Below are 17,855 nucleotides of genomic sequence, written 5' to 3'. Positions count from 1 at the left end.
GCATGGTTTCCTGAAAGGAAAATCCTGCCTGACAAACCTACTGCAAGTTTTTGAGGAAGTTACAAGCAGAGTAGACAAAGGAGATGCAGTAGACATGGTGTACTTGGATTTTCAGAAGGCCTTTGACAAGGTGCTGCACATGAGGCTGCTTAGCAAGATAAGAGCCCATGGAATTACAGAGAAGTTACCAGTGTGGGTGGAGCATCGGCAGAAAACAGAGTAGGAATAAAAGGATCCTATTCTGGCTGGCTGCCAGTTACCAGTGGAGTTCCACAGGGGTTGGTGTTGGGCTGCTGCTTTTTACAATGTACGGCAGTGATTTGGACTACGGTATTAATGGCTTTGTGGCTAGATTTGCCAGTGATACAAAGATAGGTGGAGGAGCAGGTAGTTTTGAGGAAACAGACAGCCTGCAGAGAGAATCAGATAGTTTAGGGAAATGGGCAAAGAAGTGGCATATGAAATACAATGTTGGAAAGTGTATGATCATGCACTTTGGTGGAAGAAATAAATGGGCAGACTATTATTTAGATGGGGAGAGAATTCAAAGTGCAGAGATGCAAAGAGACTTGGGAGTCCTTGTGCAAGATACACTAAAGGTTAACCTCCAAAAGTTGAGTTGGTTGTGAAGAAGGCAAATGCAATGTTGGCATTCATTTTCTAGAGGTATAGAATACATTATAAGAGTGGGATGTGATGTTGAGGCTTTATAAGGTGCTTGTAAGACCACACTTGGAGTATTGTGTGCAATTTTGGGCTCCTTATTTTAGAAAGGATATACTGACCGTGGAAAGGGTTCAGCGAAGATTCATGAGAATGCTTCCAGGAATGAAAGGCTTACCGTATGAGGAACATATGACAGCTCTTGGGCTGTATTCCCTGGATTTCAGGAGAATGAGGTGGAATTGTATAGAAGCATCCCGAATGTTAAAAGGCCTGAACATATTAGATATGGCAAAGTTATTTCCCATGGTAGTGGATTCTAGGACAAGAGGGCACCACTTCAGGATGGAAAGACGTCCTTTTAGAACAGACACATGGAGAAATTACTTCAACCAGATGGTGGCAAATCTGTGGAAATAGTTGCCATGAGTGGCTGTGGAGGCCAAGTCATTGGGAATATTAGATAGGTTCTTGATTAGCCAGGGCATCAAAGGGTGTGGGGTGAAAACAGGGGAGTAGGAATGACTGGAAGAATTGGATCCGCCCATGATTGAATGGCAGAGCAGACTTGATGGGCCAAATGGCCTACTTCTGCTCCTATACCTTATGGTCTAATAGCATTCTCACATAAGCATCCTTCTTCTCCAGATGTATATGGACGATGTTAAGAGCTGTGGCTATTGTGTCATCTGTCAATTGGTTGTGTCAGTAGGCATATTATAGGGTGTCCAGTTTGGGTGGTAGCGTGCTGCAGATGTAGTCCTTGACCAGCCTTTCAAAGTATTTACTTATCACTGAGGAGAGTGGGACAGGACACCAGTTGTTCAGAAATGTTACCTTGGTCTTAGGTACAGGGACAATGGTTGATGTTTTGAAGCAGGAGGACACTCTACACTGGGAGAGAGAGAGATTAAAATATCAAGGAGAATAATAGTACGAACCTAACTTAAACTGTAATTGCAAAACCCAATGCTAAATTTTGGATGGAAAACCATCATCACCAAAATGTCAACAATCCAGCAGGTTGCTGTGGATGAGCTTAATATTAAAAAGAAGTGAAAAATGCTAGTGAGCTGTTACATCTCCTATTTCACCTCTCTCCTTCACCTCTGTAAACAGTCGAACCCACAGATTGAGCCATTAGGTAATTCAGTGAGATCCCCAGTCACCAGGACATCCCAACACCCTCCCAGTGGAGATCAGGAGGATGTGGATTACTCCTGTCTGTGAGTCACTCTGTCATTGGATGGGGGGGGGGGGCGAAAGATGCCACATAACTGACCCCCATAACATCCTGTGTTTACTACAACTATTTCCCTTGCAGGAGAAGAGGAGGATCACCATGGCGACTCAGGAATGCAAAATTGTTGCTACCATAAAGAAGGCTGAGAGGAGTATCACCAAAGCATCTGATGTCAGGGAGGACAATGCTTTGATGTTGCAGCCATACAGTAACTGGGAACAGTTTCTGATGCCTGGCCCACTCTCTATTGCCATCTTAGGGGAAATTATATTCCTTTCTGCAGGAGAGGACTTTACAATTGACAAGATGGTGCCCAACGGAGGGTTTCAGTACATGAAATATCCCAAATCATTCCGTGCCTCTTTAGTGCAAGTGAGCAACGAGGGCTGGGAGGCTTTTCAGGAAGCCCACAAGAACATGGATCAGATCCGGCTTCTGACTGTAAATATCCCCACTGACATGAGAGATGTTGTGAAGTTCCTCATGCAGAAAGATCCAAAGGTCACTGAAGCTTTCCTACCAATTCCTCTGAACAGCATCAAATCCACTGCGGATAAATGCTTGAAGCTGTCCTCAGCTGTGGAGGATAAGTTCACTGGGGTCATCTGTCTCATCAATGAACTATTGGAGGCCTGTACAAGCTCAAAAGGAGTGTATGAGCAAGAATTACATGAAATAAAAATCAAAAAGGAACTGACTGAAATGAAGGAGAAAGCAGCAAGAGAGGCAAAAGCCATGGTGGAAGAGCATCACAAGAAACTGGAATCACAACTGAAGCAGGCACAGGAAGATTACAAAGCCAATATGGATTCTATGCCAGTTGGCTGGAATGCTGTGGCAATGTCGATGGCAGAAACAACGACCAAAGCTGTCAGTTTATTCATCACTGGAGGAGTTCTCAAAGTACTGGCTGTTGAAGGATGCAAGGCTGTAGGTAAGGCTGCAGGCTCTCTTGCAGATAAGTTATGGAAAAGCGATCCAAACAATGTTGGAGAAGCTGAGAATAACATCATTAATAAAGCAGAGACCCTAGGGAGTTTTATACAAATACTTTATCCCTTCCAGATTGAGGATCTGAAAATTGACTTGAAGAAACTGAACAGTGAGGATGAAATTAAAAAGTTACACTGGTGTAAACAACAGTTGGTGAAGTTTCAGGAGGAGGCAAGAAATGGAGGTGATTGCCCTGAGAAGGTTGCAGCCCTAAAGATCTGTGAAACAGCAATTGGAATATGTGTGGGTCTGGAAAACTTGCAGACATCTAAACCAGATGCTGAAGTAATGGCTGATCTAGCAGTGAAGATCAGACAAGTGATGCGGGATACAATGACATTCACCTCTTGCTGCAAGGCAAAGGCAGGGATCATGGGTGTAACAGCCACCCCACCACACATGTCTCAAACTGAGCCAGCAGAGGAACTCAGTGGTTTACAGACAGCCAGTCTCAATGCCAGAATCAAAGTGGAACAGTCCTCAAAACAGCTACAGGCTGCACAGGAGATGTATGAGAGAAGCTTTGAGAATATACAGAAGAATAATGAAGAACTGCAAGAGGTCCTGGAGACTCTGAAGAGCTGTAATGTTCAGGAAATAGATTTTGATAAAACTGTGAAGATGCTTCTGAAGGGATTGGACGCATTGGGCCGTGTGAAAGAACAATGGGGAAAGATGGTTCTCTTCTTCACCATGATATCAAACCTGATCGAATGCTCCCTGAACCCATCGCTTCACAAATTCATACAGTACAGTGAAAAGACTTCCTCCGGCTATTCACAGAACCAACTGATCCAGGACATGTTGTACACAGAGATCTCTCAAGCCACTAATATTTCAAGCCTTGTCCACATGATCGCTGAAACATACGTGCAGGTCTCCACCCAACATCTGATGGACAGGGTCAACAGCTTGGGGAAATTAATGGGCCTCGATCCAAATCGGGACAGAATTAAATTTGAGAAGGAGCGTACGAAGTTTGGATCAGACTGTAAGGCAGCATCAGAAGCCATTGAAGATCTTGTAAAGAAGAATAAAGAGCATTATAAAGAGCGAGTGCAAGCGAGAATAGACAGAATCAAGAACACTGTGATGCCTTTGCTACCCCCTGCCACAGCAGAAGAAATTAAAGAAATTGAAGATGCTGTGCAAGCAGGCACACAAGCAGCAATTGAGGAAAAGTCAAAGGAAGACTTGGATCAGTTTGCCTAACAATCCCTTTCCTCACACACACCGACTTTCCAGCGTTTCCCAGAGATCATTGTCATTTATTGATGGTACCTTGATTGGCTTTTGTCTCTGTTACTTTGACCCCCCGCCCATCTCATGTACTCACCTCTGGGCAGTAATGATCCACTTGTTTGATGTTCCCTTCTGAATCTTTCTGAGTCCCTTTGAGTTGATAGTTATGGGGCAAAAGTTTAGGGGTAACATGAGGGGGAATTTCTTTACTCAGAGAGTGGTAGCTCAGAGAGTGGAACGAACTTCCAGTAGAAGGGGTAGAGGCAGGATTGATTTTCGTCATTTAAAACAAAATTGGATAGGTATATAGACAGGAAAGGAATGGAGGGTTATGGGCCAAGTGCAGTTAGGTGGGACTAGGTGAGAGTAAGCGTACGGCACGGACTAGAAGGGCTGAGATGGCCTGTTTCTGTGCTGTAATTGTTATATGGTTATGCCCATCCCATGTACTCACTCTTCGGGAGTAATGACCCACTTGTTTGAAGTTCCCTTCTCAGTCCTCAGCAGCCTGTGAGGAAGTTGCCTGACATCAGCTCTAAAGTGCATTTCTCCCTCAGACTATGTCTGTCAATGACTGTGGAATATTTACCAAAACTGTACTGTTTGTTCTGGTCTGCTGTCATTAGATTGAGTAGATCTAGTGTCGTAAGAAAACAGTGAGTGCTCCTTTTCTTCCCAATCTCCCAAATATGGACATCCAAACCATTCCCCAAGTAAATCTCTTTAAATGGCCCCCGATATTACCCTGTCCTCAAAGCTAGGGAGATGGGCTAGTGACCAAGTGCCTTCCTTGCTCATTTCCTGGCGTGGGACTGTGGAGGAAGTGAGCTGTTTAGACTGTCTCGGTAAAGTCAGAGGCAGGATTGGGAGGGGCCCTGGAGGGTTGATTGTGCTGCAGCTGATGATGGATAATGGCAAGATCTGCTTGGCAGTGTCTGGTAGGTGAAGGCCAGAAGATATAGGAACAAATATTAGCCATTTGGCCCATCGAGTCCGCTCTGCCATTTCATCATGGCTGATCCATTTTTCCTCTCAGCCCCACTTTTCTTGCCTTTCTCCCGTATCCCTTCATGCCCTGATCAATCAAGAATCTCTCAACCTTTGCCTTAAATACACATTGTGTGCAATGAATTATACAGATTCACACTCTCTGGCTGAAGAAATTCCACCTCATTTCCCTTCATTACCCAGAGCCGGTAAACACTCTTCATATGACAAACCGATCAATCCTGGAATCATTTTGTGAAACTCCTTTGAACTCTGTCCAGTGTCAGCACATCCTTTCAAAGATAAGATGTCCAAGACTACACACAATACTCCAGGTAAAGCCTCACCAGTGCTTTATAAACTCTCAACATTTGGGAGGCTGAAGGGGTGATAGGGAAATCACATAGAGAGGTAGTTACACTCAAGGTGCAGGACACAGGCAGCTGGGTGACAGTCAAGAAGAGGAAAGGGCTTAAGGAGCCAGAACAGAGTATCCCTTATGTCCATCCTCCTCAACAACAGGGACTCCCAAATCTCTTTCAGCATCATACTTTTGTATTTTCCCTCCATTTAGAAAACAGTTAACCATTTCATTTCTTTTACAAAGTGCTTGACCGGGCACTTCCCAACACTGTATTCCATCTGCCACTTCGTTGCCCATTCTCTTAATCTAAGTCCTTTTGTGGTCTCCCTATTTCCTCAAAACTACCTGCCCCTGCACCTATGTTCATATTGCCTGCAAAATTTGCAAGAAAGCCATCAATTCCATCATGTAACTCATTGACATATAAGAATCAGTCACAACATAGACCTTGTGGAACACCACTACTTACTGGTAGTCAGTCAGAAAATACTAATTTTCTTCCCATTATTTGCCTCCTGACTGTCAGCCACTGCTTGTTCCATGCTAGAATCTTTCCTGTAATACCATGGGCTTGTAGCTTGTTCAGCAACTTTATGTGTGGCACCTTGTTAAATGCCTTCTGAAAATCCAAGTACACAACATCAACTGATTCTCCTATGTCTATCCTGCAGCTTATTTCTACAAAGAAATCCAAGATTTGTCAGGCTACGTTTTCCCTTGAGGAAACCATGCTGATTACGGCCTATTTTATCATGTGACATGGCAGCCATTAAGGGGAGAAGATGGTGCATTCAGTGATGATAGACTATATAGATAGAAAGAACTCTGTTTCTCTTCCTCACCGTGATGTCATACCTGATTGACAGAATAATAATATAATGATAGGGATCATCTGCTTCCAGGTCATTGAATAGACAATGGACTGGATGTAATTGGGTCCCTCGGCTTTAGTGTGAGTGGGAAACTTTAAATGACATTGAAACGTTGTGCAAGACTCCACTCAGACCTGCTTCCTTTTAACCACAAAAGACCATAAGACGTAGGAACAGAGTTAGGCCATTCAGCCCATCAAGTCTTCTCCACCATTCCATCATGGCTAATTTATTGATTATTCCTCTCAACCCCATTCTCATGACTTGTCCCTGAGAGTTTTGACCCCTTACTAAGGGGTAAGAACCTATCAATCTCCATTTTAAATATTCACAGTGATTAGGCCTCCACAGCCATCTGTGACAATGAATTCCAGATTCACCACCCTCTGGCTGAATACGTTCCTCCTCATCTCTTTTCTAAGTGGGACATCCTTCTATTCTGAGGTTGTTTGTCTGATCTTAGACTCCTCCATTAGGAGGATCTGCAGCAATCTGATTCTCCTGGACTTGTGTGCATTGCTCAGATCATCTGGGAATGTTTGTACACTGTTGGACATGCCCAGCAGCTTCTCTGCACTGGTTAATGGTGTCCATTGACACTGTAGTTTACCAGGATCAGGCATCAACATTCACTCTGGAACAAACTATTTTTAATATTCATATATATTCAAGGCTTGTGGACTTTACAGGTGCCAGCATTTAATTGTCCATCGCCAGTATCTCTTAAAATGTACCGCTCATTTGTTGTCCCGCTCCTATTCGTTCTCCTCCGCACATCACGCCCGTTGGGATTACGTTCCATCAGTCATTGTTCTGCCCCTTTTTATCAACTGATCATTATCATCATGTATCCTCCAATGGAGGCCTGAGTCTGTGACTCTGTGATAGTCCACTGAAGAGTTGATGGCCCAGTGTCTGTGAATGCACTGGAGGCTGTGTATGTGTGTGGAGGTGGTGGACAGGTGGGAGAGAGGAAAGGGTCTTGTCCTGTTGTTACTTCATCAATTGCTGTGTTCTGTGTTGCTCTGCCAAGCATTGTGGGTATGCTGTTTGGGTACTGGAATGTGACAGGAGAGGAGAGAGGTCCATAGGAGAATGGGAAGGAGGAGGTGATAGGCAAGGAAGAAGAGGTCAGAGGCCAGAGTGGGGAATAGAAGGGGGAGAGAAAGAATTGTTTGGTTTAAAAAAACTTCCATCCCTTCTTCACTCTTCTTCTGGCCTTGTACCTCTCCTTATGGGTCCCCTCTTCCTTCCTTTTATTCTCCTATAGTCCACTCTTCTCTCCTTTCCTACCCACCTGGCTTAACCTGTCACCTTCAAACTATGCTCCATCCTTTTCCTCCACCTTTTTATTCTAGTGTCTGCCCCCTTCCTTTCCAGTCCTGAAGAGAGGTCTCAGACTAAACAGTCGACAGTTCATTCATTTCCATAGATGCTCCCTGACCTTCTCAGTTCCTCCAACATTCAGTGTTGCTGTGCATTAGGTTTGAACTTCCAGCACCTGCAGAATTTCTCTGGTTAAGTTTTATTCATTTCTATGTTAAAAATTAATAGCTTTTTAAATAAGTCACACACCAAAATACTTTGATTCATTCTTCTTGATTACTATTTTGAATATTTATAAGTTTGCAGTCTGAGTTGAAGAGAAACAGCTGAAATTACCTTCAATGTATGCATGTTGTTGAAATCTTCATTAAACAAGGGTGAGCCAAACTGTAATCTCCATGGCACACTGCTGTACCTCCTAGAGACTCAGCCTCCAGTGAGAAATTCAATTCTTGATGTAACTGTCCCCATTAACATCAGTACTTACTGTTTTGATAAGATACAAGACAAGGATGAATATCCCCACTGGGAGGGTCACCAAGGTGGCTTGGGAATGTTTTACTGGATCAGATCCTGGACAAAGAGAAGGGGAAAATGCTTATTGATCTGGCTGGATCTGGTGGTTGTGTATCCCTGGGTCAGAGGTGGGAGAACCATTAGTAATTAATGTTACTGATTATCAACCATTTGGATATTGGAGTCTAAGGTCGAACGTCCATAACTGCTTATGATACAAACCCACAGCGATCACTTCCACTGATGTCCCATTCCATACTTGCACTACTCAGTGAAGAAGTTCCCACTCAAATATTTCACCTTTCAACCTTACTCTACGACCTCTAGTTCAAGTCTCACACAACCTCAGTGGAATGGGAACTGATCTTGCATGATTGCTTTAATCGAGACCATGTCACCCAATGGGCACCCTTGTCTTGGATGAAGCTTTATTGTATTTCATTTAAAATAATACAGCAAATATTGAATATAATGCATCTGCTTTTCGATAAACTATTCTCATTTTAAATGTGATCATGTGTTTGACCTCATAGTTGAATATTCTCAGGCAATGAGAATTTTGATACTTTTTTTGTTTTGATTTTGGAACCATTTACAAATCTGAGGACAACAGATTATGAACCACAAAGCATTCAGAAGACGTTGAAGTCCCCAGAAATATTATTACCTACCTACTGTCCATTACGCCACTGGCATTGAGGGCAGCAATGAAATTCCTCAATCTCTGGCAGTGTTCAGTGCTTCCTTCTTGTCTGTAGCTTCTTCTCAGATCTCACTACTGTCAGTCACACAAGTCCTGAATGGAGACTCAGGGATATCATTGCATTCTGATGTAGAAGGATTCTTTATTGCTGTTTCTGTAACAATTTTGTTTTGCCAGTCAGAGTTGTTAGCCCTGAGCTCAATACCTGAACTGGGCAGACCTATGGACCACTCTTAGTCTGGTCTCTACTCTTTGATCTGATTGGTATAGGTGATCCAATTAGGAGCCAAAGCTGGAAGCCCTGACTCCAGCCAACTGAGCTCTCTGGGTCATTGAGGGCCACTGTCCTCCAAATCCATCAACAAGGTTGTGGTCCTCTTGGGGCATAAATACTATTCTTGCAGCATTTAAAGTAAGATATATAAGAAGAATTATGGTTCAAATTATTTTTCTACTTCTCACATGTCAGAGTCAGAATCCACTTGTTAATCATTCTCATACAAGCAGATTTGTGGATGATATGTGAAAACGTAGGTGACATCCTTCTTTTATTTATTTGTCAATATTGTTTATATTCTGACCAATCTCTGGCACCTCCAAACACCAGGAAATTACTGACCACTTCATTTAATGTCAGTTCCAGGAACATGTTTTAGCAGTAATAATAAAAGAAATCTTGCTGGGGCACTGTGGAAAATTTGAAATTATGAGAGAAGTTTAAAATGATTTTCTGAAAGGGAAGTGATGATAGAGCAATGTATTGGAATTTTGAAGTGATGTGCTGTGGATAGAGTGGGTCCGATGAAAACATGGTACTCAGACACATTTACTAAGATGCCTAACGAAAGCTTACTGTGGAAAATGAGAGCTCATTGTAGAGAGGATCATACTGACGTGGGCTGAAGATCAATATTAATAATTATTTTAATAATAATATTCCAAACAGATAACAAACCAAAATCGATAAGTGAAAAACAACAGAAATATGTTGAATTAAAAAAGGAAATTGGAAGACTATGGAACACGAACAAGGTATGCACTGCCCCAATAGTAGTATCTACAACTGATATCACCCCAAAGTCATGACACAAGAGCTTTAAACAAATATGCCTTTGCAGATATTTCTCTTCAGGAAGCCACAATACTGAACATGACTAGAATTGTCCAAAAGCTCATTGCGATTGGGAAATGAGTGTGTTTGGCGGTATCTGCACCTCAGGTTTTACCAGCCTGAGCCGAGATAAGATAAGTAATAATAATAACAGGGATGAGGAGCCCAGAACTGTTCACAATATTCAAGGTGAAGCCTTACAAGTGCCTCTCTCAGGACTCAAACATCTGACATGAAGAACACACAACAGCCATTTACTACACTAGGTACAGTAGGAGAGAAAAAAGTGGAATCTTAACAGAAGCTTACCCAGAGCCAGTGCCTCGTTCCAGCGAAAGCCTCCTTTGAACCAAAGCCTGACACTCCCAGTCTCACCACTGGCCAACTCCCAACAATGGCCACCCTGCCTGTCCCTTCTGTACTTGTAAACAAGCGGCACCGACCCACAAGAAACCTTGTCACTGTGGCCTGATCCTGCAGCTGATTGGACCATTGGAATAAGGCTTGTTTCTCCTGATTGGATCTTTGGATTGTTCATTCTCTCCCTTTCCAGCTGTCAGTTGTTCTCTGACACAGCAGTGGTCGTTCCCATGTAGTGAAGCTCCCTCTTCCCATTTTTTAGATGCAGTTTCTGCAGGGTGATTTTAATATTATCTTTCAAGTGTTTCCTTTGCCCACAATGGACTTGTTGACCTTCCTTCAACTGGGAGTGAATGATTTGTTTGGGGAAACGTGAGTTTGGCATCCAGATGACATGACCTATCTATTGGAGTTGGTGTTGCTTTACCATGGTGGAGATGATGTTCATGTTGGCTCCCTCCAGTATGTGGTGTTACTGTGTTTGGTGTGGGTGTGTCTGCCCTTCCTGTGAATTGTCAAAATCTTTCGTAAGGATTTTTGATGGTATTGATCCAGGACCTTAAGGTGTAGTGTAGGAAGGATGACAGCTCTATTGACCAGAAGTTCTGTATAGACCTGCAGATTGTGGTTTTCAAAGACTATTTTGCTTAATATTTCATTGGCTCCACTTGCACTACTCAGACAGAGGATGATCGCTGAGTCAATGTTTGCTTCCCAATGACTCGTAAAACAACCAATATAGTCAAAGTCCACACCCACCCTGGATATTCTCTTTTCTCAGGGGCCTATCATACACTAAGGATAAGTTTTTTATCTCAGTCTATCACATTAGAACATAGAACATAAAAAATTACTGCATATTACAGGACCTTCAGCACACAATGTTGTGAAGACAATGTAACCTATTCTATAATCTGCCTAGATTTCCCTAGGGCATAGCCTTCTATCTTCCTAAGCTCCATGTACCCATCTATGAGACTCTTACAAGACCCTATCGTATCTGCTTCCACCACTTGCATTGCATTCCATGCACCCACCACTCTCTGTGTGAAAAATTTATCCCTGACATCCCATCGGTTCCTACTTCCAAGCACCTTAAAACTATGTCCCCTTGTGTTAGCCATTTCTGCCCTGGGAAAAAGTCTCTGGCTATCCACATGATCAATGCCCCTCATCATCTTATATACCTCTAGCAGGTCAACTCTCATTCTCCATCACTCCAAGGAGAAAAGGCCAAGTTCACTAAAACTATTCCTATAGGATACATTCTCCAATCCTGTCAATATCCTTGTATCTCTCCTCTGCACAGTCTCTATCGTATCCACATCCTTCCTGCAATGAGGTGACAAGAACTGAACAGAGTACTCATAGTGGGGTCTGACCAGGTTCCTATATAGGTGTAACATTAACTCTTGCTCTTGAACTGAATCCCACGGTTTTTGAAGTCCAAGACAGCATACGCATCCTTAACAACACTGTCAACCTGCACAGCAGCTTTGAGTGTCCTTTGGACACGGACCCCAAGATCTTTCAGATCCTCCACACTGTCAAGTGTCTTACCATTATTATATTCTGTCTTCAGATTGGACCTACCAAAATGAACCACTTCACACTTATCTGGGTTGAAGTCTGTCTGCGAATTCTCAGCCCAGTCCTGCATCCTACCGATGTCCTGCTGTAACCACTGACAACCCTCCAGACTATCCACAACACCCCCAACCTTTGTGTCATCAGCAACTTACTAACCCACCCTTCTACTTCTTCATCCAGGTCATTTATAAAAATCACAAAGAGGAGGGGTCCCAGAACAGATCCCTGCAGAACACCACTGGTCACGGACTTCCATGCAGAATACGAATCATTTACAACCACCCTTTGCCTTCTGTGGCAAGCCATTTCTATATCCACTAAGCAAGGTCTCCTTGGATCCCATGCCTCCTTACTTTCTGAATGATCCTTGCATGGGGAATCTTAACAAATTCCTTACTGAATTACTAGCTCTACCACTCTACCTTCATTAATATGCATTGTTACATCCTCAAAGTATTTGTTCAGGCTCATAAGTCATGACCTGCCCTTGACACAGCTATGCCGACTATCCCTAATCAGATTATGTCTTTCCAAATGCTCATAAATCCTGCCTATCAGGATCTTCTCCAACAACTTGCCCGCCACTGTTCAGACTCACTGGTCTATATTTTCCCGGGTTAGCTGTACTCCCTTATTGTTGAACAAGGGAACAACATTTGCAACCCTCTAATTATCCGGTACTTCTGCTGTCTCTATTGATGTAACGATCAGCACAAGAGGCTCAGCAGTCTCCACCATCACTTCCCACAGTAGCCTGGGATATATCTCATCCAGTCCTGCTGACTTACCTAACTTAATCCTTTTCAAAAGCTCCAGAACATCCTCTTTCTTAATGTCTATGTACTGAAGCGTTTCAGTCTACTGTAAACCATCCCCACAATTGCAAAGGTCTTTTTCCCTGGTGAATACTGAAGCAAAGTATTTATTATGTACCTCCGCTACCTCCTCCGACACCATGCACACATTTCCACTATCACACCTGATTGGTCCTATTCTCACATGGCTTATCCTCTTACTCTTCACATACTTGTAGAATTCCTTGGGGTTTTCCTTAATCCTGCTCACCAAGGCCTTCTCATTGCTCCTTCTGGCTCTCCTAATTCCATTCTTAAGCTCCTTCCTAGCAACCTTGTAATTTTCTAGAGCTCCAACAGTTCCTACTTTCTTGAACCTTCTGTAAGCGTTTCTTTTCTTCTTAACTAGATTTCTACGTACTTTCTACACCATGGTTCTTTAACCCTACCATCCTTTCTCTACCTCAATGTCACATACCTATGCAGAAGTCCATGATAATGTTTCCTGAATATTTGCTATATTTCTGCTGTGTATTTCCCTGGAAACATCAGCTCCCAATTTATGCTCCCAAGTTTCTACAAAATAATTTCCCCCTACCCCAATTAATTGTTTTCCCAAATTATCTGCTCCTATCCCTCTCCAGTTCTATGGTAAAGGAGATAGAATTGTGATCACTACCTTCAAAATGCTGTCGCACCAAGAGATCTGACACCTGACCTGATCCATTTCCCAAAACCAGGTCAAGTACAGCCTCTCTTCTAGCTGGCTTATTTTAGATATGATTTGATCCAACTGTCCTGATGGGAAGCAAACAAAAGTTTCTCACTGGATCTCAGTAAAAGTGATATTAATGATAATAAACCAGAGGAGGTTCTCTGGCCGGTCATCAGGATCAGACAACTCAATGATGGGCAGAGATTGAATAGGAGCAGCTTCTTTTCCCTGGAGTGAAGGAGGTGGGAGGTGATCTGTCAGAGGTATATAGGATTATGAGGAGCAGAAGACAGTCAAGACACTTTTCAGATGGTAGAGATTCAAAAGCAAGAACTGTAGATAAGGGAAAGCAGTTTTGAAGGGAATTGAGTCACAGAACATAGAACACTGCTGTCAAAAACGGATTGACCCAATGCAAAGGCGCAAGTACTGAGGATGCAATAAGACCATTAAACAAATGATAAAACCTTTACTTTTTATTCATAGCATGCAATGGGGGAACTTACAGACTGATCTCCCAAAGAACCAGTCAGACACTGCCCTGCCCTGAACACAATTCCTCACAATTTATAACATGACCATTACTAGAAATATTATAATTACGTGAGTTAATATAGTTTTAAAATAGTTTTGATCAAATGCTAATATACAATTAGATGCAAAATCATCATTGGTTAGTTATAAATATTTTCTGCCAAAACTAGCCTCGATGCAACCTTAGTTTCTCATGTTGACACTTCCGCCTACTCTCGAACGTTCTACCCGCCCCCCATGCCATCCTTCCCCTATTTAGTTATGTTATACCTCAAAATGCTTTGTATGACCAGACAATTCCTTACTTGGAACTATATCTAACATTATTAGGGAACAATGTCTAGTACATCACTTGTCGCTGGGTAAGGTTCCCTTCTGGCTGTTCAGCAACTAAGATAAGGTACCTATAAGGTAATTGATCGTTAGCTAATCATTGTCTTTTAATCTCTTTTAATCAATACCCTTAATTACCTATCCCTATACTCCATCATAACCCTCTTTTATCATATTATGATAACCATCTAAATGTGTGTCAAGAAGGGCATCATCAGCTTTTTCGGAAAAATTCTGCAGCCAGCATTTAGGCAAGTTTTTATCACACAACACACAATAATTATTACAATGAGAACAATGAACCCATGCAGTAAATAAGCCCCCCAAGATCCTCCTGGAACCATCCTATCCAGCCCTCTCCTTCCTTGGAAGCTTGCATGAAGTCATCCAATTGTTTCTTAATAGACTGGATGGCAAGGGTTACATCAATAGCATGGGTGATGCATTTGTCTCTGACTATGGCACAGACTCCTCCCTGCTGGGCCAGCTGATAATTCACAGCATACCTGGTTTGCTGTGCGTAAAGTCGTAACTCCATCAATTCCATTAACAGCCTCCAGACCTTCCACTGTACTGTTTCCCAAAGCCGTTAGCCCACAAATGAGGTAGTTACGGTTCTTTGCAGCTATGGTTCCTGCCGAACCCCATAGGGAGAGAGTGCTCAGAAACCCATAGCCAAGAGAAGAGCCCAGACGAACAAGATTCCTCCAGTCAGCACAGAATTCCTCACTCACGGCTCGAGCTATCAGTTGTTGTCGAGCATGGGCATTCTGGGGGCAAGGAACTGAGAGTGGTCCAATTGTTCCTACTGCAAAGAGGATAGGGAGAGTGGTGGTGGCTGTAGTATAGGTGCCGTTAAACAAGAACACGTATCCGTGTTTGGTCCAATAGGAAAAATTCTTACGTACTATTGTATCATACCATAAGTACTCCTCAGGATACAGGGAGGAGTATTCAAAAGTCCCTGAACCATCTGACACATAAGTCACATTACAATATCCACATACATACTGAATTCCCTTGGAGGGGGGCACGCATTGTTCTTGGATATATTCAGAAGAGAATATTCCATTGTCTACCTATATTGGCAGTCCAAACAATGTCTCTCCAGGCAAGGTATTTTCCGGGGTACCCTGGCAAAAACACATCCTCATCCCTTTCCTGTGAAACAGAAGGGATAATCCCTGGTGCTTTGACAGCATATACTGGGTGCCCACTCTTCCCCATCCCCGTTACATGCCACTCGAGGGCCCCCACACTGTCAGGGTTTGCGGCATAGAAGTCACCACCTACGCCTATCCTCTCAATACAATATCCACTGGCCCCTCTACGAAACTTCCCCTCTATCCCTTTACATTCTGCCCCTGATCTGTCCTCCACTATTAGGTCATGTTCTATCCAGAATAGCCCTGATGGGTTAGCTACAAACCATGCTTCAAACGACTGTACCAAATGATAACATGCAGTACGGTTACCATTCAGCTGTTGGTGGTGCTTGATGAAACATTTTGTCCTCTAAGGAATCAATTGCAACACACAATAAAGAAATGAGTCCACAAATGGTTACTTGCAGCCAGGGAGCCATCTTTTACAGTCACTGAGGTATATCCAACATTCCTGCCCTTGTACTTTAATTGCCGTCAGCATTTGCAGTAGTATCTGGAATGGTCCTTTCTACTGGGGTCTGCGTTTGGGACACTCCCAATCCCTGATCAGTACCAAATCTCCAGTTTTCAAATTTGGCCACTTTCTTGCCCCCCAGAATCCTTAGGGGTATATGTTACTTGGGAGTGGAGAAGCTTTAGAGAGGACGTTAATTGGCAAAACTGCTTCTGCATTCATCCTGCATGACATTAAGGTCAATTTGGGTGGGAGGCTGCATGTTGGTATCCCATGGGGTCCAAACGGGACGTCCACAAACAATTTCAGCTGTAGATAGTGCTGTAGTGGAATGTGGGGTAATTTTCATATGGTATAAAGCTAACTGAAGGACCTTCAGCCAGCTCAGTCCCGTTTCAGACACTAACTTAGCTAGCTTTTTTTTAGGGTGCCGTTAGCCCATTCCTATTCCTGCAGCCTTTGGGTAGTAGGCACAGTGAAACTGCTGTTCAGTGTGCAGCTCCTCACATAGCTCTTTATTTATTTTTCCCACAAATTGAGAGCTATTGTCTGAACTTATCTGTCTGGTTAGCCCAACTCTTGGTATAATCTCTGTAAGCAACACCCTTACCAGCATGGAAGCTTTAATATTAGTAGTTGGAAAAGCTTCAATCCATCTACTGAACACATCTACAATCAGTAAACAATACTTATAACAGTGTCCATGCAGTAATTCAATAAAATCAAGCTGAATGCATTCAAAAGGACCACTTGGCAAGGGGGTTTTACCTTGGGCACATTTTACTCTCTTTCCCGTGTTTGTCTCAGAGACTGTGGAACTGCTATCCATGTAAAGGGCAAGTTGTGCCCCTAGAATTGCTGCATCTGAGAGGTCGGGGTGAAGTGAGGTGAGAAAATGGTTCCGGAGCAGACATTCATGAGGAGGGTCAGTCAACTCAATGGGGGCCATCTCTAAAAATGTAGTGGGGTTGATGGCAATACAGTAATGCACAGCTGAGGAGTGGGTTATTTATTAATGCAATTTCATAGTGACTTAGTTTGGCCTGTGTAAGATGCTGGGTCTGGTGGGAGGTCAGCAGTGCCACAATGGTATGGGACGAATACACAGTAACCGGCTGCTGGAGAGTGATGTTGGAAGCAGCTGTAACTTGGGAGTAAATGGCCGGGAACATCTGTGGGCGGGGGGTGGGGGGCAATACCTGCGCTACAGGATCCAACTTAGTGGAGTAATAGGCAACAGGCCTGCTCCTATCCCCATGAGTCTGAGTGAGGACTGCAGTGGCGCAACCACCTAAAACATTCACCAAAAGCTGAAACGGGTGGTCATAGAGTGGGCAGCCAGGAGCAGGTGCCCTTGAGAGGGATTTCTTCAATTCCTCAAAGGCCTCTTTCTGTTGCTCAGTCAGTTCTTGGGGCCCTTTAAGCGCACTAGACACCAGGGGGGCTCAAATGCCGTGTATATAGGGCAACATTCAGAATCCACTGCCAACAAAAGTTTACCAGACCAAAGAAAGCACGCATGGCTTTCGGCATAGTGGGCGGGGAGGGGTGTCGCAAAAATCGGGGTTACCCTTTCAGGAGTGAGCTGCCTTTCGGTTACACTCAAAACAGTTCTCAGAAATCTCACCTGCCATTGGGTTCTTTTTACCTTTTGTGGTGGGGTTATGTACCCCCATGAGTGCAGAGCATTCAGAAGTGTATTGGTATTGTGTACATTGGACGTCTCCAATGGGCTTGCCAGTAGGAGGTCATCCACATACTGTACAGCCCCCTGGGAAATTGTTAATCTCTAAGTTGCCTATGCAATATCTGCGAGAAAATAGTAGGAGAGTGCACAAAACCTTGGGGTAACCTAGTCCAAGTGTACTGTTGATCTTGAAAGGTAAATG

The 17,855-nt window shown here is 43.4% G+C and overlaps 2 protein-coding genes across 6 annotated transcripts in view; both read left to right on the top strand.

Annotated features, from left to right (window-relative positions):
• LOC132402596 (uncharacterized) overlaps positions 1–8,678 on the top strand; it is a 258,408-nt gene extending 249,730 nt beyond the window's left edge. For all 5 annotated transcript variants that reach the window (XM_059985495.1, XM_059985496.1, XM_059985497.1 and 2 more), the window contains one exon: positions 1,988–8,678. In XM_059985495.1, the coding sequence (XP_059841478.1) occupies positions 1,988–4,111 (2,124 nt within the window). In that variant the 3' untranslated portion in view covers positions 4,112–8,678. The remainder of the gene's footprint in view (positions 1–1,987) is intronic.
• Positions 1–17,855, top strand: part of LOC132402600 (uncharacterized) — a 78,619-nt gene that overhangs the window by 22,767 nt on the left and 37,997 nt on the right. The gene's annotated exons all lie outside the window — the stretch shown is intronic.

Source organism: Hypanus sabinus, chromosome 12 (genome assembly GCF_030144855.1).
Source record: "Hypanus sabinus isolate sHypSab1 chromosome 12, sHypSab1.hap1, whole genome shotgun sequence".
Lineage (NCBI taxonomy): Eukaryota > Metazoa > Chordata > Chondrichthyes > Myliobatiformes > Dasyatidae > Hypanus > Hypanus sabinus.
The sequence above is the reverse complement of the archived record's forward strand: the minus strand, read 5'-3'. Positions and strand labels throughout refer to the sequence as shown.